The sequence below is a fragment of the Rhinoderma darwinii genome, chromosome 3, assembly GCF_050947455.1.
Source record: "Rhinoderma darwinii isolate aRhiDar2 chromosome 3, aRhiDar2.hap1, whole genome shotgun sequence".
In the NCBI taxonomy this organism is placed as follows: Eukaryota; Metazoa; Chordata; class Amphibia; order Anura; family Rhinodermatidae; genus Rhinoderma; species Rhinoderma darwinii.
Genome location: NC_134689.1, coordinates 302,199,413 through 302,219,887, shown reverse-complemented (window position 1 = coordinate 302,219,887; position 20,475 = coordinate 302,199,413). Strand labels below are relative to the sequence as shown.

The 20,475-nt window shown below is 42.3% G+C and overlaps 1 protein-coding gene across 1 annotated transcript in view; it reads right to left on the bottom strand.

Moving 5' to 3' along the window:
* The window catches only part of LOC142750452 (aminopeptidase N-like), a 175,483-nt gene that overhangs the window by 78,038 nt on the left and 76,970 nt on the right, over window positions 1-20,475 (bottom strand). Inside the window, exons 2-5 of the mRNA XM_075859453.1 lie at window positions 11,876-12,724; window positions 10,771-10,913; window positions 7,281-7,405; window positions 6,513-6,642 (exon numbers count right to left, since the gene is read on the bottom strand). Of these exons, the coding sequence (XP_075715568.1) occupies window positions 6,513-6,642; window positions 7,281-7,405; window positions 10,771-10,913; window positions 11,876-12,495 (1,018 nt within the window). The 5' untranslated portion in view covers window positions 12,496-12,724. The remainder of the gene's footprint in view (window positions 1-6,512; window positions 6,643-7,280; window positions 7,406-10,770; window positions 10,914-11,875; window positions 12,725-20,475) is intronic.

The following is a 20,475-nucleotide window of genomic DNA, read 5'->3' as shown; positions in this document are numbered from 1 at the left end:
GGTAAGAGCCGTAAAAACAAAACCCTTCAAATAATGCAGAAATAACAGTTTTTTCCAATTTCAGCCCGCAAAGAATTTATTTTCAGTTTCCCAGTACATTATATGGTACTTTAAATGCTGTCAATAGAAGCTACACCTCATCTTGCAAAAAAAAAAAAGTGCTCACACCACTCTATTCACGGAAAAATAAAACAGTTATGGTTTTTGGAAGACGGCGAATGAAAAACGAAAATCAAAAATCAAAAAATGGCTGCAGGAAAAGGATAAGAGAGTAGCGAGGGGCGGGACCAAACAAACCAAAATTTGTTGCAGTGCATGTTGCGCGCTGCTTTTTACTACCACCTAGAGCAAAATCCTGAATCCGCCCCTGAACTATACACAGTGCTGCACATTTAAAGCATAGCATCAGAAAGTACAGCTATCCTTCAGACAGATGGCATGGTACCGCCTTGTTCACGTCACGTCATGTAGGCATCACATTTTTTGGGCTACGTTTAGCATTTACACCAGGAAACGCTCCTAATGTATACGTTAAATGGAGACTGTGACATCTGCTTAATAGTAGCATCTGTCTCCCTTGGCTATAATTGCTATAATGGCTATAATGGTATCTGTTTAACGGATACATCATTAATTGTCATTACCTTTATTCATGACGTGTCCGTTGAACGGATGCCACTGTTAGGCATCCGTCACCCATGGGCTGTAACGTCATCGGTTTAATAAATATGTCACAAAAAGCTATTGAAAAGCTTATGATGTATACGCTTAAAGAATGCCTGTGACATATGCCATACAGCCATAGACTTTTATTTTTTTTTTAAAGTATACCTAGCAGTATACTTTTTTTTACTACGCTATTCCATATCTAAAAGGTATACCAACGGATATCAGCCTGACAGAGGCCAAAAGAACACTCTTTTGGCCTCTTTCATGCTATTGGAGCACTATGGACATGTTTCACAGGTACGTGTGGAGCTTTCATTGCGTACATGTGAACTAGGCTTTATACATACCTAGGCACCAGTAAATCAGAAGTTAATGCAGTAGCCAATGTTTGGTAAATTACAGTTGCAAGAAAAGTAAGTGTATTTCTGCTTTGATTACTAATAAAATGTGGTCTGATTGTTATCTAAGTCAGAATTATAGACTAGCACAATCTAACTAAACTAATAACACACAAACAGTTGTACTGTTCATGTCTTTTATTGCGTATACATTCACAGTGCTGACAGAAAAAGTAAGTGAATGCTCTAAGAACTAATTGGAAAAAGGTGCTTCAATTAAAGAGATGAAATTGGAAGTGTGGGTTTCACAGGTGCTTTGTCCTTTAAATAAAGGCACACCGAGCCTGGTTACTAATAAATCTGTTCTTTTAAAGAAAGAATGGTTAGTGTGTACCATGCCTCGAGGCAACCAAATTTCAGAAGACCCCAGAAAACATAAAGAGACGCATGAAGCTGGAAAAGGCTACAAAAGCATTGCTATACATCAATCCATCAATCCTGTTAGACAAAATGTCTATAAATGGAGAAACTTCAGGACTGTTACTACTCTCTGTAGGAGTGGGTGTTCTGTTAAAGGGAATGTGTCGCTAGAATTTTTTCAGGAATTTTTTCAGGAAATATTATAAATTAGATTCTAATTTATAACATTTCCCAGTGCTGGTCACTAGAGGGAGCAATTCCCAAAATTGCAGCATTGGCATGTGGTAAAGCAACCACATTGCTTTATGGTGCAATATTTGAGAAGACACACTCGCTCTAATGAGCTCACAGAATCCCCCCTCCCTTATCCTGGCCAGTGCCAGGAGAAAGGAGGGTATGGAACGTTCAAACCTCCTACACTGTGTGTCGCCATTTTTTGAGCGAACACACAGTGTAGTAGGTTTACATACAGTAGTAATCACACACTAAAACACGTACATACACAGAAATAACTTACCTGCTCCTGCCGCCGCCGCTCCCTCCGGTCCGTCCGCTCCGACTGCTCCCTCCGCTCCAAATGCTTGCAATAGAACACAAGTCCGGAAGCCGCGACCGTAAGTAGTAATCTTACTGTCCTGCCGCGGCTTCCGGTCCACAAGAAAATGGCGCCGGACGTCGCTTGGCCAAAGACCTTACATTTGGACTGTGTGGGAGCGGCGCATGCGCCGTTCCCACACAGACGGCGTACAGCATAGTGAATGGAACGGGTCCCGTTCGCATTCACTATGGGGCTGTATGTGCCGTATTCCATGTCTGTATGTGTCGTTAATCGACACATATAGAGATGAAAAAAAAAATGGCAGCCCCCATGGACAAGAAAAAGTTCAAAAATAAAAAAAAGTAAAACACAAACACACAAATAAATATAAAACACTAAAGGCAAATTGATATAAAAAAAGATTTTCCACGACACCCATCCTTTAAGGTCATTTCAAGAGCACAATGTACAATCCTGGAGAACTTTTTAGCCCAAAGGCCCAATGCTATGTATGGAGAAAAAACAACACTGCACTCAAACACCAAAATGTCATCCCAACTGTAAAGCATTATGAAGGGAGCATTATGACTTGGGACTGCTTTGCTGCCTCAGGGACGCCTTGTGATCATTGAGTGGACAATAAATTCAAAGGTGTATGGAAACATTTTACAGGAGAATATAAGGGCTCACACGAGCGTAAATCTCGGCTGTGTGCTGTGTGTTGAAACAACACACAGCTTGATTTCAATGGGGCTATCACACATGCGTGAGTTTTCACGCAGCGAGAATCCATTGCGTGAAACTCACTGCGTGTGCAATATTGGTGCGTTTTCATGCACTTAGCTGCCCATTGAAGTCAAAACCACTTACTTTTCTTGCAACTGTATGTTTTTTTTTATATACAGATATATCAGCTATTTGTTGTGTTAGCCATTTATTCAAAAGGAAAGCCCCTTCTGCATTTAAAGGGCTCTTCAGATTTTATGTACCGGTAAATAAAACGTAATCACTGTATAATGAAAAATAGGCAACTTCCTAATATGCTTTGGGGGAGATTTATTATACGATTTTCGCAAGTTTTCTGGGCAAAAGAAGTCGCAAATTTGGTACATGCCTTATTTGTGCAAAAATGTTCATCTTTTTCATTTCTTTTTTTTACATTTTTAGACGCTATTGCATATTTTTAAAATAAGTGGGTGGGACTAGCAGGACGTTGGGGCCACCCACATATTTATTATAATTTATGCCAAGCTGGCATCAATTTCAGTTTGTGGCGCACAAACAACTGAAGATGCGCCAAATTTATTAAGAGGCATGCGCCTCTTAATCAGGGGCGTAACTAGGAAAGACTGGGCCCCATAGCAAACTTTTGACTGGGGCCCCCCCTCCCCTGGGTGTCACACAACCCCCCCTTGTAGATAGTGCCTTTTTTACAGCCCCCACTGTAGATAACGCCATACAGCCAGCCCTCTGTAGATAGCGCCACACATCCCCCTGTAGAGAACGCCATACAGCCCCCCTGTAGATAACGCCATACAGCCCCCCTGTAGATAATGCCATACAGCCCCCCTGTAGATAACGCCATACAGCCCCCCTGCAGAGAACGCCATACAGCCCCCCCTGTAGAGAACGCCATACAGCCCCCCTGTAGATAACGCCATACAGCCCCCCTGCAGAGAACGCCATACAGCCCCCCCTGTAGAGAACGCCATACAGCCCCCCTGTAGAGAACGCCATACAGCCCCCCCTGTAGGGAACGCCATACAGCCCCCCCTGTAGAGAACGCCATACAGCCCCCCCCTGTAGGGAACGCCATATAGCTCCCCCCCTGTAGGAAATGCAATACAGCAACCCCCCCCTGTAGGGAACGCCATACAGCGTTCCCCCCCCTGTAGGGAACGCCATACAGCGTCCCCCCTCTCAAAATAATGCGACCTACAGTGTGTCCTACAAAATACATGTAATCCCTCTCCACAGGATCTCCACAGGATAGTGGATACATGTGTGATCGCTGGAAGCGATAGGGAGAACGGGGGACTGAAAGTCTCCTGAACTTCTCCATGACAAACCTCTGACTTCCGGCGTCTGCGCAGCTCAATAAAAATGAAAGGAGCGCTGGTCACGCATGCGCACAAGCACGACCGGCGCTCCATTCATTTCTCCGGAGCTGCCGACACAGACCCCGGAAGTCTGAGGTTTGTGATGGAGAACTTCAGGGGACTTTCAGTCCCCCGTTCTCCCTATCAATGCCAGCGATCACTCATGTATCCCCTATCCTGTGGAGATCCTGTGGAGATCCTGTGGAGAGGGGATACATGTCTTTTGCTCTATTTTGCGCCTTCAGGACCAGACACCGTTTAGCCATTTTTATCACGTGTTAGTTAAATGGCTCTAACTTTTTTATTTGTTGGGCTAACGACGTGATTTTTGCGACGTTTTTTTCCGTAGACAATGCAGGTTTCATTTTTTATCATTTTTATACACACCTTTTTTGCTATTTTAGAATTTTTATTCATAAAGTTTGAAAATAATAGTAAAAAAATAAGCTTTTTTACATTTCAGCTATTTTTTTTTTTGGGTAATAACATAGTTTTACCCTAAAATAGACCTTTTATTTGTGATCGCCATTGTCTACCGTAAATTTTTATATATTACATGTCTATATTAGGGTAATTGGGTCAGCGCTAGCGTTACAACAATGATTGGCGGGGGGGAAAGTTTTTTTTTTGGGGTGGGTATTTTATGTGTATTTATTATTTAGGGTATGTTCACACGGCCTATTTACGGACGCAATTCGGGCGTTTTTGCCCCGAATTACGTCTGAAAATAGCGCCTCAATAGCGCTGACAAACATCTGCCCATTGAAAGCAATGGGCAGACGTTTGTCTGTTCACACGAGGCGTATATTTACGCGCCGCTGTCAAATGACGGCGCGTAAATAGACGCCCGCGTAGAAGAAGTGACCTGTCACTTCTTTGGCCGTAATTGGAGCCGCTATTCATTGACTCCAATGAATAGCAGCGCTAATTACGGCCGTAATTGACGCGGCGTTCAAGCGCCTGCACATGCCGGTACGGCTGAAATTACGGGGATGTTTTCAGGCTGAAACATCCCCGTAATTTCAGCCGTTACGGACCCCCGCCGTGTGAACATACCCTTAAATTTTTTTTGCACTTTACTTTATTCTTTTTTTATTACTATGGTCTGTCCCTCAAAGGTCAAAGAAGACCTTTGGGGAACTTTATATATTTTCTTTCTTTTACACCATGTTTTTCCACTGTAACTGGAGCTGCACAGCAGCCCCAGTTACAGGGGAAATCAGCCCTCTCATAGTGACGATTGTCACTAATAGGGCTGTGCTGGTAAGTAAGACCCGATTGTCACTAATAGGGCTGTGCTGGTAAGTAAGACCCAGCTGGTATAGTAAGACCCAGCAGCAGTCTGCCACTAACGGCACCCGGCGATCATGTGACCAGTCACATGATCACCGGGAGGAATAGAGACAGCGCCGCTGCTGCTGTCTCTATTCCTGTACACAGCGCACATTCAGCGCTGTGTACAAGTGATCAGAGAAGACAGAAGCAGCGAAAGCTTGTAGTTCCCCATAACTCACTTTGTATATATAAATAAGTGAGGGTATCAGCAAAATCTATATTTTGACTGCTTCTATCCTCTCCTCAGGGTCCCCGGCAGTCACTGACAGCCGGAGACCCGACATTCAGCTGCCCGATCGCGCGGGCAGCAAGTTAAAACCCGAGCCGTAGAAAGTCTATGGCTCGGGTTTTAAGGACCCAGACCGCTGGCCGTAAAAATAACAGCCAACGGTCGGGAACCAGTTAATGGCAGAGCGGGGAGATACCTCCCTGCTCTGCCGTAGTGTTCAGTGGCGTCCCGCTGTAGCAGCCATAGCGGCTGCTAGCGGAGCCTCCGGCCATAGTGGGGGCCCGTGCCGGCGGGCGACACGGGCCCCCTCATGCCGCGGGCCCCGTAGCAGCCGCTACTGCTGCTACGGCGGTAGTTACGCCACTGCTCTTAATTAATTTGACACATCTCGCTCCAATCTATTTTGGATTTAAACTGGTGTATAAAGCGCCAGTCTAAGTAAATCTCCCTCTTTGTGTTTCACCATTTTCAAGATCTTTGTTTGGTATCAGTGAATGGAAACACTTAAAATTAAAAAGCTGAAAACCTATTCTAATTACATCTAACTGAACTGGGCGCACAGCAGTCTCTGGGTGTAAACAAGAATGTTTCCATTCACTGATAGAAAGCAGAGGTCTTGAAAATAGTTAGGTATTGTTTCACAAAGTATTTTAGACAGTTACTTAACCTTTCATTATATGATGATTGTTGAGCTTTACTTACATAAAACTGGAAAACCTTGTTTAGATTGTACAGAAGAATAAAATAAACTGTATACAGCCTCCCCTGTCTTTGTCTGTCATCCTTTTATATATTTTTATACAAAATGTCCTCGTTTAAAATGAGTCTTACAAGCCAGCATGGACACACATGCAATATATACATATATATATACACACACATACCTGATTTTGGCAGAGGGTAAGACACGTTGTAATAGCTCTCAAAATACTCCAGAATTGGCCTTGTGACTCTCAGTGCATACTCTCCTTGACCCTCATCCTCAATTGCTCTTTTACGACCCCAGATTTTAACCTAAAATATGTAAGTTATATTACCTAAAATATTTCCTGATATCTGTGTCACAGGCAATATGCATTTCTATAGAGGAATTGTGCAATTGTGAGCTTGGAGATGATAGATAGATAGATAGATAGATAGATAGATAGATAGATAGATAGATAGATAGATAGATAGATAGATAGATAGATAGATAGATAGATAGATAGATAGATAGATAGATAGATAGATAGATAGATAGATAGATATAGATAGATATAGATAGATAGATAGATAGATAGATAGATAGATAGATAGATAGATAGATAGATAGATAGATAGATAGATAGATAGATAGATAGATAGATAGATAGATAGATAGATAGATAGACCATATTAGATAGATAGATAGATAGATAGATAGATAGATAGATAGATAGATAGATAGATAGATAGATAGATAGATAGATAGATAGATAGATAGATAGATAGATAGATAGATAGATAGATAGATAGATAGATAGATAGATAGACCATATTAGATAGATAGATAGATAGATAGATAGATAGATAGATAGATAGATAGATAGATAGATAGATAGATAGATAGATAGATAGATAGATAGATAGATAGATAGATAGATAGATAGATAGATAGATAGATAGATAGATACCCTTTCATCACCAATAGCTTTCAACTGGGAAACTATAAAGGCCACCAGATATGTTGACATCTTTGGAGTCTTTTCAAAACTGGTGACAGTCCATTGTGTGTTGTTCCATTGTTGAGTGGTCACACCTGAAGTGTAAAAAAGTAAAACACGTTAAATTGAGAATTGTTAGACAGAAAAGTTCATAATAAGGATGGAAAAATACAGAGTTCCAAAACCTAAGACAACAGAAATGTATAACTAATACTAGGCACCTAAGAAGTTAAAGAGGATCTGCTAGCATGGCTGTTTTTTTAAATACTTATATTTTCTTTTTTAGAACATGATGTTGTGCCATTGCTCTATTATTCCTCCTGGAAATGTATAAATAAATTAAAAACTGTATGTTACCATTAATTAGAAATAAAGTTTGTCTCGGAGCTGAATTAGGAAATAGGGCAAATAAAGCCACAAATTTATAGTTACCTTCCAGGAGCAATACCGGTTCCTTGTAAGGTACTGTCTGGTATAGCCCGATGTGTTAATCCCAGTCACGTTTTGGTATCTCTTACTCAGATGCGCACACTCTCTTCCATCTAAACTACGGATAGCGATGTTAGTTCAAAATTCCTCACGTATCTCACACAAAGGAAAAAACAGCCAAAACTTGGATCCTGATCCAGAAGCCAACAACTGGGTGGAAAGTGGTTAACCAGATAAGTAAACCAGGATTTATTAAAATCTTGATACATTGTATATTGCCCTTGCTCTGCAAGCTAACAGAACTCAGTATCTATGTCTGACTAGATTCGCCCATTCCGGCTTCATCGGGGGCATGATTCTGAGGGCACAGCGTTCCATTAAAAACCAAAGCAGGGAAACACTTCCGCATCAACAGACTTCAGAGTTATAAATATACATTTACAAATGTTATTAGAAAACTATTTTAAAATGAAACAGTTAAGATCCAGTTGTTTTTCATTTTGAAATAATTTTTATTAACATTTGTAAATGTATATTTATAACTCTGAAGTCTGTTGATGCGGAAGTGTTTCCCCCTCTGGTTCTTAATGGAACGCTGTGCCCTCAGAATCTTGTCCCCCTATGAAACAGGAATGGGTGAAACTTCTCGGACTGGACCGTTAGCGTGCAGAGCCAAGACGCAATGCAAAGTATCAAGATTTTATCTTGTACATTTTTATAATAAATCCACGGTTACTTATCTGGTTAACCAGTTCCCCCCCAGTTCTTGCCTTCTTTCTATTTGCAAATTCCTTCTGGTTGAAGAAAGCATCTGGGAGTTTCCCACAGAATCCAAGTTTTGGCTGTTTTTTCACTCGTTTAAGAACTGTGAGGAATTTTGTACCAACAGCGCTATCTGTAGTTTGAATGGAGGAGAGTGTGCGCTTCTGAGTAAGAGATGTCGAAGCAGAGAGAAGTTGCCTGGAATTATTGCATCTGGCTATACCAGACAGTAGCTTACAAGGCACCGGCATTGCTCCTGGAAGGTAACTATAAATTTGTGGCTTTGTTTTTCCTATTTCTCAATTCAGCTCCGAGACAAACTATTTCTAATTATTGCTTTCTAATTTCTGGGACGCAGAACTCAGAGCTGTCTTGTCTGTGAGCTTATATATAGAATTGCTCTACCATTGCTTTTATTATTATGTGTTACCATTCACCTTGTCAATAGGATGTGTCCATACACAGTCGGATACTGTCAGCCCTGTTTGGACAGTGTGAGACTGTGTAGTGACACACCCTATTGAAAGGGGAATCCTTACACCCAGTTGTCAATTTATTCACATATTTCCAGAAGGAATAACGGGAATGGCACAATGTAGAGTAAGATGCTACAGAATTGTTATATTATGGGGAATGCTAGGAATTACTAACACAGGCATGTCAGGAGAGGTATCAGGTCCAATTTAAACCCACAATAGGTCACAACCATTTATCCAACTCCAGCAGGTTCTGGAACATTTTAACTTTTATTATTAAATACGCATTTTAAATGGTGTTATGTAGGTTTTTTAAAAGTAAGGAATAGCACATAATATACTCCATAACAGTGATGGCCTGCTTACATTACTCCTTGTAAAGCATGCAAATAAGGCTTCGTTCACATCTGTGTCGGGACTCCGTTCCTGGGTTCCGTCTGAGCTTTCCGTCTGGGGAACCCATGAACAGAATCCAAACTGAAACAAACGGAAACCATAGGTTTCCGTTTGCATCAACATTGATTTCAATGGAGACAGATCCGGTGCAATTGGTTTCCGTTTGTGACCGTTGTTTAAGGGTTCCGTAGTTTTGACGGACTGAATAGCGCAGTCCACTACGGTATTGATTCCATTAAAATGACGGAACCCTTAAACAACGGTGACAAACGGAAACCATTTGCACCGGATCCTTCACCATTGAAATCAATGGTGATGCAAACAGAAACCTATGGTTTTCGTTTGTTTCAGTTCGCTAGTTCCCCTGACGGAAAGGTCCGACGGAACCCATGAACGGAGTCCCAACGCAGATGTGAACGAAGCCTAAGCTTTGTAAATTCTGACGTTATTGTCATGCACACTTCATGACACCTATCAATAATATTACCACAGAAAGGATTTTCCTACTATGAACTCTTTGATGGGACTGAGCAGACATCACCTCCAGCCAGGGGGCGGCTGAAGGCGATATTTGGTCTTTCTCCCGTCGCTCCGGTGAATGAACTGTGGGAGGAAGTGACGGCACAGCGTGATCTCGCGAGATCACGCTGTGCTGTGACTAAAGCTGGACATGAATGGAGAGAAGTGTATGACGCTGATTGGTCAGTGTCATACACTTTTCTTTACAACGCCCACTTGGTTAACTTAAAAAAACGCCCAGTTGGCTTTTACAAAAAATTAGCATAAATGTTAAAATGATCATAACTTTGTTACTAATAAACGTTTTTTTTTTTTTTAAAAACAAACTGTTGACAGAGCCTCTATGAAATGATTCTCTTCATCCAGTGCCTGTGTATACAGTAAAGCTGACACGTGAGATACAGAGAGCAGGAAATATCAACGTATTATTACTGCTATAGTGGCCAGTGTTTTTTATGTGGATAGTCATCCTGTTACATTCTGTAAGGTATCTTTTTTCTAACCTTGAAAAATAGAAACGGTACCTTACAACAGGATGCAAAAGTGTGGTGTGAATGGGGGACTACTCCCATAGTCATGGCTCTGTGCCTTTGTTACTAAGAGCTGAAGAGAAACTCTTTCTACACTGAGGTAAGAAGCCCTGGAAAAACTGAAATCCAACATTTACCTTGGCAGCGAGCAACAAATTCATCTTAAGTAGGCTTTCTAATAATTTAAACTAAATTAAGTCAGACATAAAATGCAATTTTAAAATAAAGAACTATATTATTTTATTATTACCTTTATTTGGTCATAATGTTATACCTGAACTTGCTCTTCCTCCATATCCATACATACTCACAGTTATGTATTTCTTATAAAAGGAGACAGTGACTTACTTGAAACATTCATATTTGACAGCGCCACATATTCGGGCAAATGTCTGAGGGTGATGCTGAACGTAGCTTTCATTGCCGGCTCATCAAAGCAGGGGAATGCCTTCCTGGCATCAGGCGCCTGCATTTGTGTGGTGGCTATAATCCTGTCACCAAATCGACATTTTAGTGAGAAAGAAACTGGACCAATCGTACTATGAAATAGCATTTCCCTCCAGAATAAAAACAATCATTATTACCCCTATTTCTTTACTAAATATTCTGTACAGCACGGTCACATTTATATCTGCTTCTGGTAAAGCTGGGTGATAGCTCCCTAAGAAGGTGTCAACCAGTTTTCCTGGTGTCATGAATGGCTTGTCTTTACATTGACATCTCCTCCAACGAAGAGATCATCACCAGGGCTCCGACTGCTTGATCCCTCACCAATCTGCTGTTATCATTGAAGGGAAACTGCTGGCACATACTCTTTTTGCTGCATGGGAATTGTAGCAATATTCAAAAACCAAAGAAAAAGTTGTACTGGGACTCGTAATAGCCAAAGTTGTATTATATCACAATAAACACTATTCAAACAGGGTAAAATAAATGATCTCGCTGTAATAGTGTTAGTGAATAGTGGTAGAATAATGTTTAGCGGGTCTATATGAAAACTTTGGATTTTAAGAGAGCTGGTACAAGTTTTCCTTTGGATCTTACTCTAAGAAATAAGCCCAGCTAAACCTGAGCACAGTTATTCAATCTTCAAGTAGGCAAGTGCACTAACATCAGAACAGTGTGCCCGCTTTTTCACACTTTTGTATATTATTCAAAATGTAGTATTTAATGGGGGGGGGGGGGGGGGGGACGGGACGCATAGTATATGGTGGGCCAAGTACTCCAAAGTGGGAGCTGCTCTCTGCAGTGATCCTCTGCTCTGGCAAATAGAGGGGGTGTACCAAACTGGTAATGTGATAGATAGATAGATAGATAGATAGATAGATAGATAGATAGATAGATAGATAGATAGATAGATAGATAGATAGATAGATAGATAGATAGATAGATAGCAGTGATACATTTCATCATAGTCACTATTATTTCTGTCATTATTATAATTTTTACTTACATGGTTTTACCGTCTTCTACATATTCACTGCGGTAAAATCCTGCTAGATCATCTGCAAGTTCTCCCTTAAACTCTGTGTGAAGTATATATTTTTTGAGAGGTTGTAGTTGTTCATTGAGAGGCAGTATTAAATAATTGGTCTTCAGCGCGAAAAAATGTTTGTCTGAGTTGATATTATTGTTGTTTTCATCGGTGAGCTGTACTTTGGAATAATTAAGTTTGTTGCTGTGAATAATGACATTTTGTGTAGCACTCATACAGGTGAAATACGCTTTGCTGACCCCCTCGAAGGTGTAGAGACCGTCATTGTTTTTTTCCAAAATGGGTCTGAGGTCAATATCATAGTGCTCTGGTACTAGGTGTACTGGAAGCCGATATTTATCCCATATTTCATTGGATGCAGGAGTAGTAAGAGGCTTTACTGATGTTGATGATGAAGATGATGATGAAGATGATGAGGATGATGCTGTAGTGGTGGGAATTGTTCCTCCATTTTCTGCATTATTGTTCTTCTCATTAGCGTAAACTACTGCCAGAGCAATTATTGTAGCCACCGCAGCTATGGCAAAAAAGATGCCGACAAAGGCCACGATCTTGCTAATGAAGAAGCCTTTTGCCATTGTGTCATGAGTTGCCACAAGAACAGAGAACGGAGATGCGTTCCTTTTTATACCTCCTCACAATTCAGAGGAAGGAGTTTGCACCTAGGTTCGGTTAGTTTGTAAAACTTTAACTAGTTGGAACAAAGGTTGCAAGCCGGTCAAATGAATTGTCTATCCAAATCTTCAGCACTTGGCCTCCACTTTGACAAACCAGGCTGTTAATATATAGCTGATGTGTACAGTACACCTATGGAAAAAGATAACATATGCTTCATACACATATATTCTTTATCTTCAGTGGATAGTTTCTACATCTGAAGGATCAAACTTCTCTAAGCAGATCTACAATACTCCACATAGTTGTAAGAATTCAATTATTTTTCTAATACAGAGCAGCGTTGCCCAAATCAGGGTGGGAAATCAGCTATCAGCACTTTGCCATTGTTCTAAGGGTTGTCCAAATCAGGGTGGGAAATCAGTTATCAGCACTGTGCCATTGTTCTAAGACTCCTTAGTGGAAGCTTCCCAATAAAATGTGGAAGATCTGTTATCTGATAATAAAACTGCCCTAAAACGATGTTGAAACCAAAGTTTGGCAACAAAGGTTTTTTGTCCATCAAATGTATTTTATTTATCTCTGGGACAACGTTTGCATTATGCATGTTTTTCGGCATGTGTGTATAGGTGCACTGTAGCAAGTTTGTTATTTGGCACAACGCACCATTATTTCACAATATGTTATTTGTTCTTTTACAGTACATAGCACTAAAACTAAAGTTTAACTCACTGCGTTATCTCAAGAAAGAACCCCAAAGATTTATGTCCCATTCACACAAACGTGAATCTCGTCCGTGTGACGGCCGTTAAAACGACGGCCGTCACACGGACCCATGTATTTCAATGGGGCCGATCACACGACCGTTATTTCAACGGAGCGTGTGAACGGTCCATTGAAAGATAGGACAGGTCCTATTTTCTGCGTGTCACGTATCCCTCCATAGACTGTAGTCTGTGGGGGATCCGTGACAACGCGTCCCGCAAGTGTCCACCTGGGTCGAGGAAAACGGCAATTTTTCACGTCCGAGGTGGGCTACTGTCACAATCTGTTGGTATGTGGACCCACTGGGCCGTACCGCCGTAGTGGGATAGCAGGTGGCCAAACAGAGTACCAAGTCAATGTATATATAGTCCAAGCTCAAGGGTACCCTTAGTAGTTCAGATAGTACGACGGCTAGGTTCAGATGGGACCTTGGCAGCAGACACAAGGCGTGGTGTAACGCAGCAGGCAACGGTGGTACAACACGACTCCAACTTTCTCAGGCACAGGAACAAAGGATCACGGGATACAGGATACAGGTAGCATGGTACAGGTAACACTGGGAACAGGAAAACACTAAGGGACCATTTGCAAGACTAACCCGGGTAAAAACAACAATACTCAGGCAATGAATGAAAGTGCAGAGCCCTTTTTATAGTCCAGGGTGATGATGGGCTAATTACAGATCTTCCTCATGTGTGTGTACTGGCAGTTCAAGGTCGGGCGCGAGCACGCGCGCACACCCTACGGGAACTAGTGCAGCAATGCGGAAGTGAGTGCCGCTCTCAGGAGGGCGATGCCGCCTGGCACTCACTTGTCCATGGCCGCGGCCGTCGGGGGGCAGGTAAGCACGAGCATCTGCGGCTATGGACGTTATAGTTACATTCGTGTGAATGTAGCCTTAAAAGACAAAACCAGCTGTCTTATATCTTAATGTCAGTTGTACAAATTTTCCATTGGATTGTTTTGTTCACAACATACAATTATTCAATAGACTCCTGCTTATAAGGGGGGTGAACTAAGCAGTCCTGGATTAGTCTGAACTGGTGGAGTAGTCAGTGGGAAAAGAAGCGTGTGGGAGCCCTTGAGAGTCAGGGCCCTAGAAAAGAACACTTGATCCCGTAGAGACTGGGAATATAGGAGGAGACCTAAGACAGTCTGGAGGTCTTGTGGTGGAAATGTCTGTGAGACGGAATTAGTGAAGGAACGTTGGGAGACAGTGCCCTTAAAGGGGTTTTCCACCTTCTGACAACTGATGACCTATCCACCGGATAGGTCATCAGTACATGATCTGTGGGCGTCTGACACCTGGACCCCGTACAGATCAGGAGGCCTCTGTGCACAGGACGTACATGCCGGAAGCAGTTGGCTCCGGCCACGGAATAGCGGCCGAACTGCAGTACTGCAGCTCTGCTCCTATTCAAGTGAATAGGCGCAGACCTGCAGTTCTGCCGCACGGCTGCTATGCTACGTACAGAGCCAACTGATTCCAGCTCCGTACATAGCATTATGTGCCATAACATCCGGTGCCCGCAGGCCACCGGAGCGGTTTAACGGTGCGGGGTCCGGGTGTCGGACCCGCACTGATGATATACTGATGACCTATCCGGTGGATAGATCATAAGTTGTCAGAAGGTGGAAAACCCCTTTAAAGGGGTTTTCCAATAATGATTATCACCTATCCACAGAAAAGTTGATAAATATCTGATCAGTGTGGGAATAAAGGCTGGGACCCCCACAATCACGAGAACCGGCAAACCTTGCTGTTCCTGGGAGCCCCATGGGAATGGAGTGGTAGTGCACATGCTCGGCCACCGCTCCATTAATTTCAATGGGACTGCCGAGCGATATCTTCGGCAGCCCCATAGAAATTAATCGAGGGATGGCGCATGCGCACTACCACTCCATTCCCAAAGGGCTCCCAAGAACAGCAAGGTAATCCTGTTCTCATAATCGGTGGTGATCCTTGCGGTCTAACCCCCACTGATCAGATATTTATTACCTATTATGTGTATAGGTGATAGATTTTGATTATAGGAAAACCCCTTTAATATACTTAACCTTTGACAGTCAAAGAAAGTTTGAAAGTTGAAAGTTTTCAGCTAGGAAAACACTGAGGCGTTGCAAATATGTGGAACCCTTGAGATTCAGAGAACTGTGACCTGAAGACTGTCCCTTGTAGACTGAAACCATTGAGACACAGTGACAGTGGCAGAGAGGGAGGGACCGATGAAGAAGTAGAGGGAGTGCACTACAAGAACATGAGTGGGAAGAGAGACAGATGTCTGACTATAGGCGGAAAACCTGTGGGAGAGACACGAGGCTGTGTGAATTAACACAGTCTGAATGTGGTCATGTTAGAAAAGTCGAGACCTGCAGAGAAAGTTTTCCTGGTTGATCGAGTGTTCATATTGGTTAGTTACTTTGTGACATTTAAAGAGGCTCTGTCACCAGATTTTCAAACCCCTATCTCCTATTGCAGCAGATCGGCGCTGCAATGTAGATAACAGTAACGTTTTTTTTTTTTCAAAAACGAGCATTTTTGGCCAAGTTATGACCATTTTTATATTTATGCAAATGAGCCTTTCTTAAGTACAACTGGGCGTGTTTAAAGTTATGTCCAAGTGGGCGTGTATTGTGTGTGTACATCTGGGCGTTTTTACTTGTTTTACTAGCTGGGCGTTGTGAATGGAAGTGTATGATGCTGACGAATCTGCATCATCCACTTCTCTTCGTTACCACCCAGCTTCTGGCAGTGCACAGACACACAGCGTGATCTCGCGATATCACGCTGTGACGTCACTCACTTCCTCCCACAGGAACTTCATCGCGTCGGATGAGCGAGGACACGCTGTGTGTCTGTGAACTGCCAGAAGCTGGGTGGTAACGAAGAGAAGTGGATGATGCTGATTCGTCAGCATCATACACTTCCATTCACAACGCCCACAATTTATTTAGGCATATGCGCCAAGACCTTTATTTTTTTTTTAAAGTCATTTAGTGTACAGTTCAGTTTGATCTATCCAGACTTTTCATATTTTCAAATACAAATGTATATATAAATGTTATGTTATTTATATTATATACACTCTTTTGGAAGCCTCTGTCATTACATTATGTCATGACAGATGTGCTGACCCCCATCGTTCTCACTGTAGAACATGCCACTGATCCCCACAATCCACCTTCCTGCAAAAATTATATTTTAACATATAAAACTTTGTCATATATAAGTGGCACCTTCCGCACCCTCTGTCAGTCTGTATTTCCCCTTTCCCTGCTTATGGACTCTCTGTAAATGTTCAAAAACGTCCCCAATCACCAAAATATTCCTATAGAATAATATAGTAGCTAGAAGATAAGGAGCAGGGGGATGCAGCTGCAGCTTCCCATAGTGTTTCAGAAAAACTGCACAAAGAAGAGATGGGGTGAGAGTAGTAGTAGGAGACATCTGATTAGCTCAAATAACACAGCAGGTTTTTATCACAACAGGAAGAGCTTGTCGATTCAGCAACCATAGAGAGAAAAAAATTTTACATTTTAAGAAACTAGCAGAGGAAAGGAAAAAAAGAAAAACACATCTTCAGGTTGAACACATTTTTGGCTGCACTACATGTGATATACAGCATACCTCCCAACTTTCAAGTATCACAAAGAGGGACAACTGATGCAGCAATTTGTTTTCTTTTAAGCCATGCCTCTAATCCCACCCAATCCCCGCCCATACACAACCGGTTCAACCCACACAGTATCATTCTTCCATAGTGCCTCCCACACAGTATAATACCAAATAGCTGCCCCCACTCAGTATAATACCCCCGTAGCTGCCACCATACAGTATAATGTCCCCATAGCTGCCACCATACAGTATAATGCCCCCCTAGCTGCCCCTAGTGCCAGTGTACTTGTAGATAGTGACACAGTGCTCATGTAGATAGTGCCCATGTAGTTAGCACCACAGTGTCCCCTGTAGATAGTGCCCCTATATAGTGCCACAGTGTCCATGTAGATAGTGCCACGCATCCCTTGAAGATAGCACCACCCTCCCTGTAGATAGTGCAATTGGGACTCCCTCTAGGAGCAAAATCCCCAGTCAGAGCATAGACCGGGGATTCCGCTCCTAGAGAGAAGCCCTGATGTCACTGTCCATATGTGGACAGTGACGTCAGTGGCTACTCCTTGAGCGGAATCCCCATTGCCAACTCTGGCCGGGAATTCCGTTCCAGGAGGAGCCCCTGACGTCAATGTCCATATATGGACAGTGACCTCAGAGGTTTCCTCTAGGAGTGGAACCCCTGGCCAGATTATCAGCAACGGGGATTCTGCTCAAGGAGTAGCCACTGACATCACTGTCCATATATAAACAGTGACGTCAAGGGCTTCCCGGAGCACAGCGCTTAAAGTAGCGATGTGCCCGGGGAGTCCGAGGCGAGCGGAGAAACTCCCTCTGCTCCTCCGCTCTGAAATTATTCCGAAACAGACAGCTGATGTTCCCTGCTTCAGAATTGGGTTCAACTGTATCTGCGTATACAGATACAGTTGACAGCGGGACATACCCCCGGCTGAATCTGGGACGGTTGGGAGGTATGATTACAGCAACCTAAGAGCAATTGTGTTTTTGTAACGATATGTAGGTTTTAATTTGCTAGTTTTGGGTATGCAGCCAGTCGTTCATGATATCTATGCATCTCCTTTGTACATAAAACACAATTTCTAGATTAATTGTATAGATCATTTGTTTGCAACTTGCAAGTCTACTTTCACTTTATCCACTTTCATGATGACACCGATTAATTATCCCATATGAAATTAGTGAGCCCTAAATGCGAAATAGCAGACAACAAAGAAATTAGATCAATAATAAAAATATGCACACACAGACTAGAAAAAAAATATATATAAAGGTGGTGGGCTATCCTGATGCCAAAAACAAGTGTATTATTACTTATATATAGCCATATATCTGTATACAAAAGGTCGATACTGAAATAATACTGACATGAATGCATGGAGAGAAACCATCCCTAAAAACAGTAATTGATAGTGATAAATATATAAATCTTATGGATACAAGGAATACAACCCCCCAATGGAACGAAATTGCAATTTCATCAATAAGCAATAGAAAATGTATCCGTGTCAAAAAAGCCTAAACAAAGCAACAGGAGGACCCACCACAACCGATGCCCGTTTCACAGAGAAAAACCATTAGGAGTGGATAAACAGCTAAGATGGACACCTGTTATTCACTTTTGGTGAGCAAGATGTCTTAGAAGGGAATAGTAAGGGTCCATAACCCTACATTTAATACCACCTTTAATTCAAATTGGGGAGCAATTACAGCAGCATTGGTTAAACACTGGTCTGTTCTTTTGATGGATAAAGATTTGGTAAAGTGCCTTCCTACTTATCCCTCTTTAACCTGGCATAAATGCTGTAACTTGAGAGATCTACTATACTAATAGTCACTACATCCCTTCAATCCCAAAAACGATTGGGGCGTAAAGGTCTGACATGGGGCTCTTACTCTTGTGGTAATTGCTCATTGTGTAAATATATGGAATGTTCTATGAGTTTTAGAAACTCAGCCAACGACAGGGAATTTAAGAGATAGTCCATCACATTATGTGTGAAAATGAGGCAGTTGTATACTATGCTACCTGCGCCTGCTAAGAAAGAAACAAACAAACACGGAAACATTTAAAGCTATTCCCAAGTACTTTTTTGATAGCTAGAACTGTAACCCAAAAGGTTTGAAAGTTCATTGATGGATCGAGTAAGGTTGGTGGTGGGAGAAGGTAACATTAGGCAGGGACTTTTACGAAAATAATTTTACCATTCGGTCTGAGGCCGAAAGTTTTAAACCCTTTTTGTAATATGCCTGCACAAATTGTAATAATGAAGCGGGTGTAAAGGCTATGCATACCTTTCAGTGCTTTTTTATTTTTTTAATAAATACATCAGTATGATTAGTGTAACTTCCTAATTAGTTTTTTATTAAAAGTTTGTTTTACTTTTGGAGATACAGCTTGACCTGCCTAGGTAGAGTCGTGTGTTAACCTTAAACCATACTATCCCCCACCCCCATTTAGTAACGACACATGACACCGAGGTTGGATGTGAAATGGCCACAGCAGCCGTTTATTAATTTCACAGTTTTATAAAAACAATTTAAATCCGAAACATTCGGATAACTAGTTAGGAATCCACCAGAGAATTCCTCCTAATAATTCACATGACCCAACATGGGTCAGAATCATAAATAACAATTAAACGTTAACATTAACCCGAGCAGAGGAAGTCCTTGAAGCCCCTTCAGATGTTCCTTTCAAGAACACACCGAATTAGCCATCTGCAAACCACTAATTACCTCCAGCCGTAAACCAGCTCGGAAGCACCGTTCACCTCTGCAGATGGCTCCAACCACTAGAAGTCCACTTCAAGGGGATAACACCCGTTGAAGCCCTCAAGTGATATACCGACCACTAGAAGTCCACTTCAAAGGGATAACACCCGATGAAGCCTTCAAGTGACATACCTTCTACCAGAAGACCACTTCAAAGGGATAACACCCGATGAAGTCTTCAACCATGTACCTTTTTTGGGGGACGCATACCCCCGATGCGACCCCCCCACCATTTTGTACTGACTGGCCTCAAGGACTCCCCCCGCCAGCTGCCATGACAACAGAACCTACTCCGGAAAAAAGAAAAACATGTTAAATAAACACACAAAATAAAACACAACGCTCATATACGGACGTACAGAAGACCTAAGGAGTAACAAAACAAGGGTGGGAGGGTGGGAGCTTTGCTTCTTGTGTATTACTCCTCCCGCTGCTTCCGGCTCAATGCCGAGAAACAGCGGGAAGCGCAGTAACGGCCCCCCCGTCCCCCCTAGCTCCTCCCCGTCCCTCCTTCAGCTCCTTCACCTTTCCCTCACCTCTTAACATTAACCCTTTCCCTACCAGGACGGTCATGTCGGCTTCCCTCAAGCCTGCAGCTGCGTCCAGCCTCTTCTTGACCTGCCTAGGTAGAGTCGTGTGTTAACCTTAAACCATACTATCCCCCACCCCCATTTAGTAACGACACATGACACCGAGGTTGGATGTGAAATGGCCACAGCAGCCGTTTATTAATTTCACAGTTTTATAAAAACAATTTAAATCCGAAACATTCGGA